The sequence below is a fragment of the Rhyacophila brunnea genome, unplaced genomic scaffold (assembly GCF_057557595.1).
Source record: "Rhyacophila brunnea isolate RB1 unplaced genomic scaffold, BYU_Rbru_1.0 scaffold_2, whole genome shotgun sequence".
NCBI classification, from domain to species: domain Eukaryota; kingdom Metazoa; phylum Arthropoda; class Insecta; order Trichoptera; family Rhyacophilidae; genus Rhyacophila; species Rhyacophila brunnea.
In genome coordinates, this window is record NW_028232859.1 from 44,838,524 (window position 1) to 44,857,795 (window position 19,272).

The following is a 19,272-nucleotide window of genomic DNA, read 5'->3' on the forward strand; positions in this document are numbered from 1 at the left end:
GACTGACATAAGAAGAAAAATTTATGAAATGTGGAAAATAATTTTACTTGTTCATTTTGCTCCATCAAAACTGTTGTTTTCTTTAAAACTATATACTTAATACAAAAGATTTATTTGCAAAAATTTCAGACTGTAATCAGAAAATATCTTATGAACTTTCTGGATTTAACAACACTTGATGGCGATTCCCACACACTATATGTGTAATTGAAATGGTAGCCATTGAAAAAAAAATATTATCTATGTTGGCTCAATAAAAGATGGGAAAATTCTTTTATATATAAATATATCTGTTCCTCTCTGACGTCTGTTTTGATGACCGTTATTATTTACGTATGAGATTATTTGTGATTGTTCATCAAATATTCTAAATAAAGATAGTTCACTGTATTTATCTGCCTGTCTAATTCAATAATTGACACGGTATGTCCTGGCAATTACAAGTAGATTTATAATAATTATAATAGTTGAACATGTTTTACGTTTGAAATGATCAATATATTATTATGTATTAATGAATAAAACAATATCTTGGCAACATCTACAGGTTTAATTGTTTAGGACAGGACTGACTGTTTGAACGAATATTAAATTGTATTGAATTTTTTGCAGATTTTGACAGATCCTGGTGAGTTTACTACAAATGAATCTGCAATGTGAAATGGCTTGGGCGTGAGTCTCAATAACCATTTTCAGCTTCACTTTATGTTTTAACTGTCTGTATAAAGATTGTTAACTTCAACGAATGTTTTCGTTTAATCGAACAATAATAATAACACAATTATACTGTCCAATAATAAATATTATAAAATAATTAACGATTAAGTACAGGTAGGTATGGTAAGTAATTAATAAATATAGAAAATATGGTTTGTCTATTACGATAGATATAGCACACATTAGGTTTTATTTTTTTATTTTTATATACTATTGCACTCAAGGGACTAATAGTAATTCTACAAAACGTACATTTATTATCATAAGACAGATATCTAGTGCCCCCCATTCACAAAAATATTTAGAACATTTCCATAGGCATATTATAGATTAGTAATTATAACAATTTTTATTTGATAGTAACTCTCCCAATTCTGTTGAATAAAAATACATAAACAATAGAAAAACTCCATGTGGATGTCCATAGATAATAATATCATTACAGAGACATACTCGAGCAATAAATAATTGACGGACATTCACATATAGTTTTCTATTATTTATGTATTTTCAACAATTTTTGTTAGGTAAGTACCTACCTACCGTATTTTGTTTTTGGGCTATTATCCAGTATTCCTTATTCTCCTTCTTTCTTCGATGTTTAGGGCTCTTTACAGAGACCATTCTCAAAAGATATTTGTGGTAAAGTGTATAAATGCGAATATCACTGTGTTACTTTGTTATTTAAGACCATTATTGCTAGATTGGAAAGAGCCTGATGCTATGATTCCAAATGTAGCATGTTATCTCTATTAGTAATACATATCAAGGTTCGGTTATATTTCAATGGTTTCCTTTATTTCGGATTAGTATTTTAATTTCGTCTCAAAATCAAATTTACTCCAAAAAACGTTCGATGCCAGCTAACCATGGTCCCCACAAGAGAAGGGGGTGGGGGGGGGTCAACTTGAACGGATACATAATAATATATTGACTTTTGTCTTTTCTATATACCTACATTTGCACACTTTTCATGCAATTTTGTTCATGAACAGTAAAAAATGTCACCCTGTGGTGCTTTTTATTTCATGCATATTTACATTAAAAATAAGCATAAGTTTTCTCACATTGATAAAATTGACTTTAACTATATGTGTATTTGGCCGGGGTCGTAGGTTATCTGGCTACTACAAAAAAGACTCATGAGACGAGAAAGGTTGTGAAACAGTGCTTTATATGATGCCGACCACTCAATTATGAGTGAAATAAATAACAGGAAATCGCTAAAAATATTCAGAATACCCTTAATTTTACCTCGCCAAACCCTAGGGTTCTACGGCACACAGTTTGGGAAACACATAGCATTACGCTGCCCTTAACCATAGCAATGGGTAGGGGGCCCGGCAAAGACCGCAAAGGACCGCTTCAGGATGAGGTGAGAGCATGGAGCTAACCTTAACATTTTTCGACCCATTCATCTCTTAGAGATACTTACACCATATAGTAATCCACATTATCTCTTGAGAATGGCCTCAACAACGAGTCCAAAATGTTGGTAAAAAAGGTGGAATACACAGTGAGAGTCTAAAAACAAAATACAAGTCCAACAAAAAAATAATAAAAAAATATTATGTAATATTATAATATTGTATGAGTAAATAGTCACCAACAAAATCTGGAATTATGTAAGGGTTTTTGTGACTGTAAAAAAATAAACTTCAAACAATTGATGTATGTTTCGACTATACATTCCCAAACGTCTTTTAAAATTAATCATAATACTAAAAATCTGTATCTTCATTTTAAAATCTGTATCTGAGAGCCAGTGGATCTTATGTCCAAAAAGAACACTTAATGATATTTAAGAATTTCAGGTTTCTGTTATAAATAGACTCAAAAGGTAAATTGGCCCTGAGAAATAATTTAAGTTGTAAGTTTTAAATCTATATTGGAGAAATTTTTGGCAAAATTGGACTTGAAACAGACTGGCTCTGAAGTACAAAAATAATTACCACATCCCGATAAATTTAATTCTTTGCATAAAAAAGACACGCTCTCGCCAACGGTATATTGCAATGATTGTCCCAAATATTGGCGTTTCAACTTCATCATATCAACCTATACTTAAATCTCCCATCTTCTCATCAAGTGACATTAAAACAATCACATAAACAATTCACCGGTGGGAGGAGAAGGGGATGACACACAATGAACCACTTTTTAGGAGAGTACCTAAGTCGAAACTTACGTCCGTTCGTTGTTACAAGCCTCAATCATTGTTTAGATTAACAATCATGTAAAACAGCAAATACTAATATGTCAGTATTAAAAATAAAATGTCAACAGCGCACTATTTTTGGAGTTGGGAATTCAATCAAACTAAAATTGTTTCGAAATTGCCGGTCATATTATGTTGTACCTACTAGAGATGGGAAAACTGGTTGATTTTGAAGACTAAGTATACTTACTACCAGTATAAAAAAATACTTAGTATATAAACTTGTTCCAAAATACTTACTAGTATTTGGAATACTATATAGATTGTTTGGCGTGCGTATGCGACAAAAGTTTCATACTCAACTGAAACTAAAACTAAATCCATATTATTAGTATTTTAAAATACGTATCGGCTCAGGGAACTCAGACTGTGTATCGGCTTCAATATAATAGCTAAAAATACGCTGAGCTCCGCTTGTCGAAAAGTCCCATTTATTATAAATTTTTAAATTTATGAGCTGTTTTTCTGGTAGGTTACAATATTATTGTTAACAAAAATGAATAACAGTGATTTTTTTTAATTTTAAACATGTTTTGAGCGGTATATAACAAGCCTAAGCCTGTGCGTCATCTCACCACACTGCTGCGACACAAAATTTATGACATATTATTATTCATACATTCGAACGCAATAGATTAATGAATTAAAATATACCTATATTCAAGTGCTATTTCATTCGTGCGCATTTAATGTCAATAGTGTTGAAAGTCTACCAACTGGCGAGTGCACAGAACAGCGACTCACGATGATATCATCACAAGTTTTTTGGAATAAGTTTATTGGGCCACAAATACTTAGTATGGGTAGTTTCATTCGAAACTTGAGTACACAAACTGGTGATAGTATTTCCAACTCACCTCTAGTACCTACTACAAAATGTCTCTTTTTATAGATACTTAGTTCAAACTTTTAGATATAATGGGATTTATGTGATATAATTAATTTTATTCAACATTTTCTGCCGCCAAACGTTACCAAAATCGTTCTCCTAAAAAGTAGTGAATTTTGAGTTATATAACACCCTCTTGCCCACATTGGTGAATTAATAATATACATTAATAATATTATGTAAGTACACATTTCATACTAAAACAACATTAATTCCTAAGACATATAAATAATATATTTTGCTAAACTATAGGGCTATTTTCCTATAATATTGCTAGGTACGTCAATAATCCACCGGATTAATTGAAATAAGCCGAGATCAATGACAGATAAACACGTATAAATCAGGTGAACAATAGTTCTTTATAATATAAGTTTGCAGAGATATAATATAAAAACAACCCAATGGCTCTAGTTAGAAATAACCACAGGGGTCTTAATAAAATAAATGATTAATAATTAAAATATGGCTTCCGTAAATGCACCACAAATAAAAAACTAAAATAACAGAGATCCTATATTGCCCTTTTCCTCATACATTGTTGTATAGAATTGACGAATATTTTATACTATATTTTAATACTTTACAAAACAAACAAAAAAAACTAACATTGTATTTATTTATATTTTAGAAGTAGTCTGTGCAGAGTTTTAAATCCTAACTTGACAGCCATATAAACACCATCGAATCAAGAAATTCCAATGTTTAAAAGAAACTAAAATGAGCTTTCACTAAACAAATACTTTCAGCTCCAATAATTTTCAGAAGGTGGAAAAATATAGATACCTACACACAACATTATTATTTCACAAATTAATTGCTTCTTTCTCATGAGGATTCACTTACTAGTCACTTCACTTGGCCATAACAGGCCAGTTTTACGAACCGAGTCAAATTTCACTTTAAATTGAAGCGTGTTTGTTTATTCATTGTGGCCTATCAGTAAAGGGCCTACTCAATTCTCTCTTCGTTTTCATCGTCACTGGATCACTGGAAACAAAAATTAGTCTTATACCAATATGAAAACATTAAAATCTGTGTATTTAAAAAAAAAACCAGAGAAAACTTTTACAATGTCACCATGTACAGCAATAACGATTTGCAGTAATGTTTGCTAGCATTGAAACAGGCATTGTAGCAAACAATACAAATACACATGCAAATCACAAATCGTGCCACTGTAGACTGATTTACCTATACCGTTTGTGATATAGCAGTCACTCTGTTGCTATTTTCAATTTCAAAAACAAAAAGTACCTACATAATTGATTTTAATGAATACCTATATTCTGTAGAAAAATAGGGAGGATTTTCAAAATTCATAAAATGATAACATCCAAGGAAAGATTAATGATAAATGTAGCAAAGGATGATGCTGCATTTCATGGCTTAAGAACCTCCGTGATTGGTACGAGTGCAGCTCCAAAGGTCTGATGGTGACCAACCTCTATTAAGGGATAACACAATAAGAAGATGGAGAACCATATCTCAATTTGGGCATCCCACGTCGATGGAGGCAGTTAATCTGTATTGGTCAACGACAGTGTTTTTTACCTTCTTGCACACTAGAACACTCTCAGCATACTAGTGTGCCGCGGTGGCACACCGATTGAAAAATACTGACCTGCCGAATCGAAACCTGGACATTAAAGAAACAGACCATCAGAAGACTGGAAGCTTTCGAGATGTGGCTATATCGGTGTATGAGAATCACATTACTAATGAGGAGGATTTAACAAAAGCCAATAAGCTAAGAGATCTTCAGACTGCCATCAAAGACAGAATATATTTTCCGCAATGATAAATATTAGTTATTCCAAATCATAATGTAGGGAACGATGGAGGGCAGAAGAGGCGTAGGCGGAAAAGGATTCTTTTGACAACACAACCACCGTAAATGGTTCAATGCCCAAGGCACTGGTGATCTCATATATTTACTTGAAGATAGGGAGATAGTTATAATGTAATTAGGTCAATAATCTAAGTTGAATCATACCGCTTGTGATGATTTGTCTCTATCCCGTTCAACCTCAACTGGATGCATCCTTTTCCGGTGCGAGAAGCAGTTGCCGGAACTGGCAAAGGCTTTTGGACAGTACGGACAGCGATACGGTCTTGCTCCTGTATGCTGGTTGATATGAAACTGAAAAGATATACAATAAAATAAGCTGTACACCGCATATCATCATACAGTAATCCTTAGTTTTTATTCTGGTATGCAGTATACATGATATATGTGCGTGATATATGTCCTAAAAATGTATGCAAATTATAATTATTGTATTTGTTTGATATGCCATTCCAGTAAAGCAGTTGGATTCAAAGTGTGCATTGCAGCGCCCCAGAGATAACCACTCTCAGGGGCGTTGCACTGTTCAAAAAGTATGCTAATTCCAGATGAACTTAATATAATATGCTTATGCAATGGTAGATTCATAAGGCTGTTTTCTTCAGATGATAAAAGGCAGATTTATTTATCTTCCAAAAATCCACTGTAAAGTATTTCAAAATTTGTATTTTCTTTTCATTTGAAAAATGGAAAAATTATACTCAAAAAGATACTGTGCATAGATTAACGCGGAGAAAAATCATGTTACATAATATGGTTTTGATACAGCCTACTGATAAAAAGTTTAATAACCACATGCTGTAAACAAAAATTATATCGGAAGACATTGACCGCCCTTGTAGTCCAGTGCGTAAGGGGCTGTCCTTTCACCCGAGGGCTCCGGGATCGATTCCCAGTGAGGTCACAATATATTTACATAATCTAATATGTGAATTCCTGAAGTCTGGGAGTTATGCTACTGTAATTGGGCTTCACGCCTGTTGTGGTGTTAAAAACAAAAATAGTAAACATGAAATTATATTATGTTTATATCATCCATTTAACAATGAAAAAAATAAATAAGTAAAGGTAGTAACAACAGATTATCATCAGATCACGTGAGCTCGTTTGCTGGACCCATCAGAACATTCAATAATAACAACTGACAACTTACAAAAATATTGTGTCAATTACCTATCATTTGTAACTCTCTTCCAAACCACTAAAAACAAAGTCAAGAGTCAAAAATATGTAAATTTACAGAAAATAAAAAACTTTTTATTACATGAGAGGTTGGTGTTGTGGCGTGATATGCGTGAGGTAACTTTGGTATTTATAGTTCCGATACATTTAAATTCCGAGTAGAATGGGATTGCACACTTTAAGAGAACAATTATTATTATAAAACCTTTTCTTTGTAAAAACATTACTACCTAATTAAAAATAAAGGCTGTCAATCGCTAGATGTATTTTTTTAAATAGCTTCTTTGTCAAAAAAAACTTTGCCAATCACTGATCGAGATTCGTACCTTTAAATCCTGATTCCTTTTAAAAGTTTTCTTGCACAGTGGACAATTGTGGGGGCGTGCATCGCTGTGGGTGATGCTATGAGCTCTCAGTGTGCTGTTAGTGGGGTAAACTCGTCCACATACCGCGCAGGTATACACTTCTCCGCCATGGTACTCGCGGTGCCGATATAAATTTGACTGTGTTTTAAATCTGAAAGCAGACAGATACAACCATATAGATGAAAAAATAATGTCTTTTTTCACTGGAACTTCATGGAAATCTTGAGAAGGTGTGGACTATGTAATAACATAAATTAATATAAATGAAAATAAAACATACATACCAAAATAATAAATTTAGTAGCACTTTTATGACAGTAGAAAAGTAGTTTTTAGTTTTGTTTTAGTCCTGGGACTTAAGTACGAACATAAGTCTTCATGTAAAACACTTTGTCTCCTTCTGATTAATTAGATCATTCAAGTCATTGTATGCATTCACGAATGATGTCTGCTGGAGCTTTTTAGCCATGATGCATGCGTGTAGGTAAAAGATCGTAATCGTAATCGTGATCGTATCGATGCGTAAAGTCGATACAGTTTTAATCAGTCGTACATAAACATTCTATTCTGTATAATATATTCTCCAATCCAAACAATTCCAAGAAAATTACGAGATCAAGAGTATTGTCTATATATTATATATAGGTATATACTTATTTTATTATTTGTATTTTTAACCATTAAATGCTGGGAGGTAATTACCATGACAGTACCCGGGCCGCGAATTTCTATGAAAAATAAAACCTTATAAACATATCTTTTTTGGAAATTAAAAAGCAAATCAACTTACATTCTCCCACAAATTTCACAATTGTATTTTCCTTTGGGGCGATGCGTTTCCATGTGAACTTTTAGGTTGCCTTTCGTGGATATATCTTTTTTGCAGACGGGACATGCCACTCTTCCATTGCCGGGGTGCTCTTTCGCTTTACTCTTCAAATGGAGCCACGAGTGATTCTGCAGAGCGATACTCGACAGGAAACTCCTTGGACAGATGGTGCAAACAAAGGGCTTCATACCGTCCAACGATACATTATTATGCCGCTTGATCGGATCTGGCATTACGTATTTTTTTGTAAAATTGATTGGCTTTAAGTCGGGTATCGCTTTAATTTTTTTGTCGCAGTCTGGTTTTAATATATTAACTCTCGGTAGCAATTCTATCGTGAGAGCTTCACACTGGTCTTCGATACTGCAAAGATCAGGTATTTCCATTTTGCAAGCGATATCTTTCAGAGAAGTATCATCACTGAAACTGTCATCGGATTGGCTGTCGTCCGTCTGGCAGTCTAAAAACATCATTGGGTCTAATCTCACTTCCATTTCCGTAATATCCGATTCATCGTCTTGGTATTTGGTGTCTCCGTTTGATTCCTTGTCTGCGTTTTTAAAGTATTTGTAGCGGTGAATGACAGGCGAACGCGTTGGATTCTTGACGACATTTTTGCTAACGAGATCCAATATTTCTAAATGTTTGTTCAGTTTAGTCTGAGACTGTAGTGCCATATCGGAGAATACTTTTACGGAATCTAATCGAGTGCAGCAGCTGATACAAATCATTTTGGGAAGACGGTCTTGCGTTGTGATCTGAAAATGAGCAATGGGCAGTGACATTATTTATTTCGAAGAAAAAATCACTTCTCTTTGAGTAGGCTGATGGACATCGAAATATTATATAAGACAAAGACAAAACCAATGATCATAGACCAAGCGAACAATCTCCCACCTATAGCAGACATTGCCTTGAATTTTGGCTCATATGTAACTGAAATGGGAGTTGGGAAGTTGGAATCGTTAGTTCAACGATTCCTAACCATGGTATGAAAAAATAAAAGAAGACCATCAAGGGTAATGGAGCAGTTGGTCAATATTCTGCAGATGGAGCACATGGCGGATGAATTCAAGGTATTTTCATGTGGTAAAATAATAGCTGTTTGCATTTAAAATTCTGGAATAAATATAACTTTGCCAAGTTATCCAACAAAACCTATATTTTAAAGCTTTCATAATAGAAGCATGTAGAATATTGAAGGAGCACGCAATTAATTAGCTAACCCGATCCCAAATTTGGTCATTCAAAACAATATCATCAATATCCGGATATTATGTCAGTAGCGAAGGGTGGAGGTAGGCTGTTAAGATCCACCATAAATAGTGCACATTAAACTTTATTAGTCATACACATTAGTTAGTTATAAGTTCAGTGTTAATAGCCTACATCCACTCTTCGCCACTGTATTGAATTAAGTGTTTTATTAATACTATCGACCGAAGGTACTTGATGTAATTTGAATTTAAATTTTAATGGATTGAAGTTTTGGACTATTCCATTTGAGTCGTTTTTTGCGACCCGGGTTTCGCCTTTCGGCATCTTCAGGCGCTGTGTACACTCACCAAAAGGCAAATACACAATATGTGTAAATTTTATAAACCGTTTCATTTCTTTCCGGATGTCACACCTTTGGATAACTGACACCTCTATGAGACTCATAATCTGGTTACCCCTATGAAAAGTCACTCCATAGATTGCAATAATTAGGTATAGGTATCAAAGAATTTTAAAACTGTTGAATGAGATCATACCTACCTACTCAATAATTCCTGGTGCTAAGTAATCTGTCATGTTTATTATATTTTTATCGCCATCTATGCCATTCAATATTTGACAATATGACTCATTTATTATGATGTCAACATTGTTTTAATTTTTTTCCCATTATAGGTACCTATTATAATTTCAATTTACAGGGGCAGACTCAGGCCACTAATATGACACTGGATATACATAATGATGGTAACTAATAAATCACTACTAACTACATTACTACAGCATAGTCTTCTTCTATCATTATTACCCAATTACAATAATTATTTTCTAGCATCATGTACCTATTTGAAACATACGGATTTTCGTATACCTACATTATGTAGGTATGTACCTACCACATACATCACATTAAAAGTACCTACCTAATAGTAGAAAATCAAAATATGTCTTCGTATGAACAAAATGCAACCCGCAAATTCTGTATCATTAATTAATACGAAGAAATCATAATATAAACGATTGGGAAAGAGATGATTCAGAAAATAAAAATTAAACGTTGACGACCTGTCAAAATATTAAATGTCATTTATAAAATGAAGACTTATGAGAATGCGCTCACCTCAATGTGAAGATATTTTGTTATTTTGTCACGCAACATCATTTTTTCTCCCTCTTCACTAAATATCATGATTCCGACTTCATGTTCAATTGTACAAATGCGGCAGAAATGCTCAAATTTACTTTCAATTTCCATGTTGTTTCCGTGTTGTACACACGAGAAAACATAACCCAATATGACCCATCGCACAAAATGTAATAAAAGGTATTTCCTTGATTATTTTAACGATCTTTTTAGTTTACTACCCTGTTACAAGTACAACGCCGCGGTTAAATCAGCGCCGACGAATGACGTTCACTCACCCTTCTAATAAAAATATTACAGTACCTACTTTATCGCTTCTTTACTCGCTTCATTTTTTCAAATACTTCCAATAAAAACACTGTCCATTTGAGTATAACAGCGTCAGATTAAATAGTTTTTTCATATTAAAAAAACATAAAATGTAATAGAAGTCTTGTGTCTGAAGGGTGTTACGTTTTGTCTTTCGAATAATATTTTCTTTCAATTCAATCACAGAAATATAATAAAAATATTCCCGCCAATTTGTATCACCATTATTGGTTTGGAAACAGAATAAAATTAACGAGAATTCGTGATAGCCATGGAGTAATTTAAAAGATGGCAGTGTTTCAAGATATTTAAAAAAATATACAAAAATAAGAATTCACACTAATATTTTCATGGGCTCAATCAATGAAAGACATACAATTATAATACCTATGACTGTATTCTTTACGAAAATTAATTTAAATTTATATTGAAGATTTAGAGTTACCTACTATAGTAAATAATCTAAATTCTAAGCCTATTACCTTAGATTATAGAAAAATTAATATCCTATTACCTATCAGTAGCGAAAATTTCAATTCTGAATTTGCTCAAAAAGAAATAATATGGGCTCCCGTGGGCTCCAATATTTTTTGAGTAGTCTTATTTTATGAAATATTGTTTGACAACCAAAACGCTTAAAAACTTGAAAATATGTAACATACAAACAACCTAGGCAGTGGAGGTTTTACAATTACAATTTACAATATACAAGATTTTTTTAATTGATTGATTTAACACTCATATTGTGAAAAATACGCAGTATTTCGCACTTGACAAATCGAGGTCCGGCTGATGCCTGGCTCATCAAAAACCGCCAGGGATACGCAGAACCCGATTGGTAGGTAGGAGGATTTCAGGGGCTGCAATATCCATATACAATACATTACTAACTTGTGTTATAAAATAATTATGTAAACTGAATATAATGTGAAAATATATAAGTACCCACGCGCGTATTTAAACATATTGGTACATTATAAAAACATTGAAAGTATCCTCTCGTAGTCTCAATAACGTTTAGAGTAAATTAACGAAGTCTTTGATTGATCTATAATATTTGAAAGGGAATTATTTAATTTTAATGGATAGTAAAACATCGCTTGCGGCGTAATTTTCGTCCATATTAGTATTATTAAGCAATGTGTTTAATGGAAAAATAAAAGATAGGTATTAATATTTATAAACATACCACATACCTAAACATGAAGTTCGATAGTTTTGACAGAAAATATGACGTAGTTACAGCGACGCCGAGCAAGAGTGAGAGCAATTGGAAATAATAACAGTGAGAATAATTAGTAAGTACTTAATTCGTGCGCAGTAGATGAAATCGCAATCTGCGCAATTTCAAGAAGTTGTTCCACTATAGAATAAAATTATGATTTTTACTACCTACTTTATGTTTGGGGGGAGCGGGTAATCTTGGTAATCGTTCGCACTCGGGCGGCAACTACTCTAGCGATCTTAAAGTGCGGCCACACCGGCAACAAGTCGCACGACAACTCGTTAAATTTTACGATAATTATCATAATTGCTTAAGAAATTTTACGATAATTATCATGCTTATCGTAAAATTTAACGAGTTGTCGCGCGACTTGTTTTCGGTGTGGACCCGGCATTATATTATAATATTATTCCGGGTCCACACTGGCAACATGTCGCGCGACAACCTCGTTAAATTTTACGATAAGTATGATAATTATAATTGCCAGTGTGGACCCGGCATTATGTGTATATACTACCTATGTGAGGTTGATTTAGCGAGAACATACTGATTCAAAGACTTTCGAAGGGTTGATCCGTGTTTGCAGTCGTCGGTTAAATTACCAGGTATTTTTTCAATTATAAATGCAACTACTCACACGCCAATATAATAGAAAAATATGATGTTTAGTGAAAGATTAAAAAATATATAAATACATATAGGTAGGTATATAGGTAACATAATTATTATAAAAAAAACATTGGCGTTAGATACGTCTGCCACGGAGTCGGAGGACCGGTCCGGCAAGTGTTGCGTGGGCAGACATAATATTCACAGCGGGCCGGGCCCCGGTGGCGGGGAGTTCGCTGCCGCCGGCTTACTACGAAAACTATAGAGGCGTCGTGCATCTAAAATGTGAAGTCACTACGATTTTTACTAACACTAGCAGCCAATCTAACTTTAATTCTTAATACATACAATCAGAAGATATTTTATTAATATGTGATTTATTTTTATAAACCCATTACTATTTACACGTTATGTCACATTGATATGACGTATGATAACTTAATCTACACTATCTACAGTACCAACAAAAAAACATACATACCTTTCCAACTAGTCGATTCGGTTAATAAAATGATAAATTTGTTTTTCTCTCTACCACCCACCACGTCTCCACACCCGTTATGCAGGCCTATACCGTGGCGTAACGAACGTTGGGCGCTCTTAAAATTCGTGCCGAAAGTGTCCCAGGGGCAACTTCTCAAGACCTTGGTTGGCGTGCACAAGAGTGTGCGTGAAACATGATTAACTATAAACAAAAATTAAAAAAAAAAAACTGGTTCTTGTTAGTTTACAGGAAGCCAGCGTCAAACAAATTTTGAAAATAGCTGATATACAGGATTATTTGTTAGGTTAGGATTCTTAAATTGGATGGGTTATTGCAAGACAATGATATGCCAAAGAAACATAGTTTGGAGATATGAGCAATTTAATGATCTTGTTCGTTCACTATTGTAACAGGAAAAATTACTATCCTCATTAAAATGATCGATATATCGCACATCTAATTATACTGTTTGGAGCAGAAGGCGTGAATGACTGACCGATATCAATTTTGACTAGCATGGCATATCATATTATTGTTGTAACCATTTTTTTTTTAGCAAAATTTGAATTTGTAAGAACTACACATTGTTTATAATTATTGAGACATCGGTGTATTTTTTGTGTATTTTAAGTGTCTTAAGTATAATGTGAGTGTATGCCATGGGAATTGGTTTTATTCAAAATCAACAAATTCATAATTATGTGGCATATCATTGTCTTGCGATTGCCCCTAAAATTCATGAATTTTGCCAAAATCTGCTATGAAAATCACCGTGGTTCTCGCCTGCCTTCCTGTAAAGTGTAAACCGACTTGTACCAACAAACCTACTTATAATAATTTTTGAAATAAAAATATAAAGTGCGTTACCAGTTTTGGCTTCTAAAGAGACTTTTAATGAGAACATATTTTCAATGCCTACTTCATGTATAATCTAATATTGTAGTCGATTTATATATTATATGTCATAAGTCATAAAACAGCTTTTTAACAATTAAAATAAAATACAATATGACAAGAAATAAAAGGTATAATACAAAAGTTTATTAACATTGTCATGATATTAATCTAAATAGGGCTGTATAGATCCTCCAGTATAAGTAAGTTGTCCACTGAGTGAGGGCGCCACATGCTAACATTATTTGAAATACGATGTACTTAATACTTTTAATACTATAACGAATTTAGTTCTAAATTCGAACACCGGACAATTTATGATGGTATATCTATAGTTACTGTGGTACTCCAATTATAAAAATGTAAGCATAGATCACATAAACGTGTAATAAAACTAAAAACACACGTACCTACTTGAACGTATGTAATAACTGTTTATACATTATATATATTATTTTATTAATTGATGATATTAAGCTTTCATGTTTATATTATTAATTTTATTTTTTATAATCACTACCTATGGTACGTTTGAGGCTTCACTAGCAACGTACTCTACTATGGAACGTGCCGATCCTTACATTTCAAGTATGTTCGCCTGCGTTCTCCCGCGCCGTCCGCGTTCTGCCCGATCAGTGATGCCAACCGTACTATAATTATAGTATTTGTACTATAATTTTGGCCCGCGTACTATGTACGATATAAAACAAGTATAGTACGCCCAAAATACTATAATTTTGAAAATTCGGAAAAATAGATAAAAAATGGCGCTAAAGCTGTTCGGGAGAACTAAATACCTAATTTTAAACTTTTGTCAAAAAAACGAGACGTTAATCACCTTCTATTTGAATTTTTGTCTAAAAAAAAGGAGACGTTAATCACCTTACATTTCATTTTTTGTCTAAAAAAACGAGATGTTAATCACCTTACAGTTGAATTTTTGTCTAAAAAAAAGGTGACGTTAATTACTTTACGCGAAATTTTTGGAAAATGCAGAAAAGTATTCGTCATTCAACGCGTACTATATTTTTTGCCGAAATACTATAATTTTGGAGGCTCGGTACTATAATTCCACTTTGAAAATATGGCAACACTGTGCCCGATCCACCCGCCCGGCAGTGTGCCGAAGTGCGCGCGAAGAGACGGCCGCGTCGCGAGTGTGTGTGTGTGTGTTGTGTCGCGGCCCGGAGCCCGTTTTGTTTTTGTTTATTTCTTGCAAGTCCACAACTTTTCTTCCAAAATGGCTCTAAATTCGGAAGTGGAGCAAAAAGCGAACAATCACGTCCTGCGAGTGGACCAGGATTCCGATTCGGACCTGCAGGCGCTGTTCGACAGTGTACTGAAACCAGACTCCAAGAGGCCTCTGCAGGTGCCGCTGCGAATGAGGCAGCTCCCCAAGTCCTTCTTCAACCCGCCCTCGACGGGGTCCAAGTCGCCGTCGATTTCTCACTCGCGGGAGAACTCAGCCGATTCTGCCTTCGGCTCTGCCGGCGGAGGAGTCCCGGTGTCCCACTCCAGGGCCCACAGTTCTCCTGCTTCGCTGCAGCAGACGTACGCGGCCGGCGGTGGCGGAGGGCAAGGCGCTCCTCCTACGCCCCACCGGCACGCCAAGCAGCGCTCCTACGACGTGGCCCCGACGTTGCACGAGGAACTCGGCCCTCTTCCCCCAGGATGGGAGCAGGCGCGCACGCCAGAGGGACAGATCTACTACCTCAAGTAAGTGTCACCCTCTTGTTTGAACAAATAGATTATCTTCTTCCTATTGGTATTGATTCTGACAAGATAGAAATACATCGTAATTTCCTTATCAGTCTGTGCAGTCTTTTGTACCCTTGTGTCAACATAGCACATTCAGTGTAAGCTCCAATTCAATTGTTAGTTAAAACTTACAACCAAAGATGTTGAAGAACACCTATTTGATCAAAATGGATAATGTTATGCTGAACTATGAAATTGTGTAGTAACGAAGAAGACTGAAGAGCCAATATCAAATACATAGACATAGAGCCGCAGAGGCTCCACACAAATTTCAAACTGGTTTTATCTGTGGTGGTGAAGAGAACTGATAATTTTGAACTTGGTTTTATATATTTTGAAATGTCAAAATAGAACACATTTTTTTGTACTGAATCTTTAAAAAATATATTTTATAAATAATGTGGATTCGGTAGGTATGTATAAAAATATTAATACAATGCATTTCCACCATGGGTAATTGACAGTTAACACAATTAAATAAATTAAAATGTATAGGTAGGTAGGTACATACTATTGATCACGATTGAAACCCAAAGAACTAACCAAACCCAGCGGTGGTGTTACGAATTTCAGCGTAATTTTATGAAATTAATGGGAAACTAATTATGAGATTATAATTATAGAAACGCATTATTTTATTACATACGTTTCTATGTAAGCACTTTAAAATAATATAGACTTGTTACTTTGTCATACATTCACCATTGTTGATATCCAGCGTTTCTTAAACGTTTTATGTTTGCGACAGTTTACTCAGCAACCTGTGCCATCTCTTTTTGATTTTTAGCCATAGATCAAATACAAATTTTCACTTTGCGTAGGTATCACACACTATTATCTTTTTACTTTTATGTTTTTCCGTACTCTCCCTTTGTGTATCATTGGCGACCTGTTATTGGGCCACGGAAGGTGTCCCTGTCTATCATGCGTCTCCCTAGGAAGTACCTAAATCTCTCTTACCTACTTTCTTCTTGCGAATCACAGGTGCAGGTTTTTTGTAAATTTAAAAATGAATTATGAAGACGTACAGGCGATCTCATAGATAGATGAAGCATATTAAGTCAACATCATGCCCCTCCGTTGTACCCAGTTTTGTGTGTTTCTAATTTTTACGCCTCTTGTTTAGGCAGGTATCTATTCCGACTCAACCGGTTTCGTAACGGCCTGTTGCCTTATCAGATGATAAAACGTATTTCGTCATAATTCGGTACTGTTGTCAGTAGAAAGGCGATACTATTAGTTTATTAGTTGTCAATATAAGTATCTAACATAGTGAAATAAACAAGCAGCCAGATTAGAGATTACATATTATCTAACTTCTCTAAGATTTCAGTTGTATTTTGATCAAGCATTCTTATATGGTCCGCGTGCGAAACTAATCGTGGTTATTCTATGCACTGTCATATTTTTTAGACGAGTAACTATTCAATACATAATATTTGCGTAGTATCTACGGAATGAATGTCATTAGAAGGGCCGATCATAGTAAATGGGTGGCCCAATGGGGCGCGAATAATGGTTACATACATGTACAATGTTAAAAGGTATTACATTTTGCCGTAGCACAGTTCACCGTGAACTGTCTTAGGTACCGGAAAGAGATGGCCGTATAGCATTGAGATTTTAAAAAAATAACGCGTTCTACGTGGAGCGTTGCAAAGAGTAATGTTTCAATTTTATTAAATTCAATAATAGCGTTAATTTGATATTGATATGTATCAGATATTTGATAAGTACGGCTTGATACTTACGAGCACCTACTTGCTAACCTTCTTTTGAATCATTGAGAATTTTATATAAATAGGTATATTATGCATACGATATATTTTTCCCCCTTATGTCCGGTGGTTAAGTGTTTTATTTCGACATGAATTTGATCGCAATACGGCCAACTATTTCCGATACAACAGCTCACGATGATCTGTGACACGGCCGACTACAAATTTAATGTGCAAATTTCCGGACATGGCAAATAATCAAATAATATATAATTCGAAAATGACTGATTTTCAGTGGCGTGCCGTAATTTGTTTGTAGGGATGCTGTTGACAAACTCACATTATTGCTACATATTATTATCTATGTATGATTTTGTAGTTAATTTGATCTTTGTTGATGACCGATGAAGTAGTGTGGCGTATGGTATTGCAGTGTGCTAGATCTGATATAATATTCTAAAAACATGGTAAACAATACATGGACATTATTTATTTCTATCATTAAATGTTCAGAAACAATATAATTTTGATACAACTTTGTGACAGTTTGTATACAATGTTCATCGAACCGATTGTATGATCCGAAGAAGATGAATTTAGATTGGCTACTATTGAAAAAGAAAAATTGATAGAATTATCTTGCGATAGGTACTTCATTGAAACAAAAATTTCAGAGTCAAACCATATTTCAATTTCGGTTGAATCGAAGTGAAGAATATAATACATTGTCAAGCAAAGCAATGCAACTACTGCTGCCATTCATCACATCATAATATGTATGCGAAACAGGATATTCTGCATAAGGTGCAATGAAATCCAAATATCGAACCCATTTAGTAGTAGAAGAAGAGCTACGAGTGGCACTCTCCTCGATGACACCTAGGCTTGATAAACTTTGTGCTAATATAAACAAGCACGTCCATCACATTTAAAATATAGGTAGTCAAACCTTGTTATTGTTTTGTCAATTAGGTAAGTTTTTTTTTCATTTTTTTGTATGACTTGTAAAAGTGTGTGTATTAAATAAAGGGAGGCGCCAAGATTAGATTTTTTTAAAGGGAGGCATAGTAACATTGAGTTTGGAAACCACTGCTTTACAGGAAGCCATCAGCAAACAAATTTAGAAAACTGGATTATTTGTTAGGTTAGGTTTTCATTCTTGAATTCATTAATTTTGCCAAAATCAGATATGAAAATTGAATTAATGTTCATATTGAATCTAATAAAGTTGGAGACCGTATGGCGTATAGTAGTACCTAGGTATGCGGTCATCTCTTTCCGATAGAAAGCTCACGGTGAAATGTTTTACGTACATTTTACATGTAACCATAGACATACATAATAAATAGGTAGTTTGCAATGCATCTAGGTAGGTTGGTAAAAAGATTTGTGTTCGCATTTCACATTCCAATAAGTACATTTAATTAACCCGTATAAATTTCCCCTACTCGATTTTTAAAATGTATTATTAAATTTCTTACCTGTTATGGCGTTTTCGAGTGCATCATTTTTTTTCGGAAAGCGCTCGACAAAAGATAAAGTTTACATAAGAAACACCTGTAACGTCACCTCACCTGTTGAGCCGTCCTCTCCGCCATGTTGCCAACATGTTAAAAAACACTATCTTCACTTCGTTATGATCGACGAGTTTTGTTGATGTTTCTAGTACCTAAAATAATTTAATTTAAACTTATATATTATACATAATTTACCCATTCGACTATGTTGTAACGTGTAATAAATGCAAACTTGGTAATCTTGTTATTGGTTTCGGTAGGTATGGAAGCAGTTAGAATTTTGTTTAAAATAGAGTAGAGTGATTTGCCATTTTTTATAATCTATGCAGGGAGGGGCTGTAGGCATT

The 19,272-nt window shown here is 34.3% G+C and overlaps 2 protein-coding genes across 2 annotated transcripts in view; one reads left to right on the plus strand and one right to left on the minus strand.

Moving 5' to 3' along the window:
* Positions 1–5,814: 5,814 nt before the first annotated feature.
* Positions 5,815–10,522, minus strand: LOC147072380 (uncharacterized). Its single transcript, XM_085947309.1, has 4 exons — positions 10,388–10,522; positions 8,011–8,807; positions 7,182–7,371; positions 5,815–5,967 (listed from the first exon to the last, which is right to left on the minus strand). Exons 1-4 carry the CDS (start codon positions 10,520–10,522, stop codon positions 5,815–5,817), a joined length of 1,275 nt encoding a protein of 424 aa, XP_085803435.1.
* A 4,527-nt stretch (positions 10,523–15,049) lies between these two features.
* The window catches only part of yki (Transcriptional coactivator yki), a 178,878-nt gene continuing 174,655 nt past the window's right edge, over positions 15,050–19,272 (plus strand). The window contains exon 1 of the mRNA XM_085947716.1: positions 15,050–15,648. Coding sequence (XP_085803842.1) covers positions 15,173–15,648 — 476 coding nt within the window. The 5' untranslated portion in view covers positions 15,050–15,172. The remainder of the gene's footprint in view (positions 15,649–19,272) is intronic.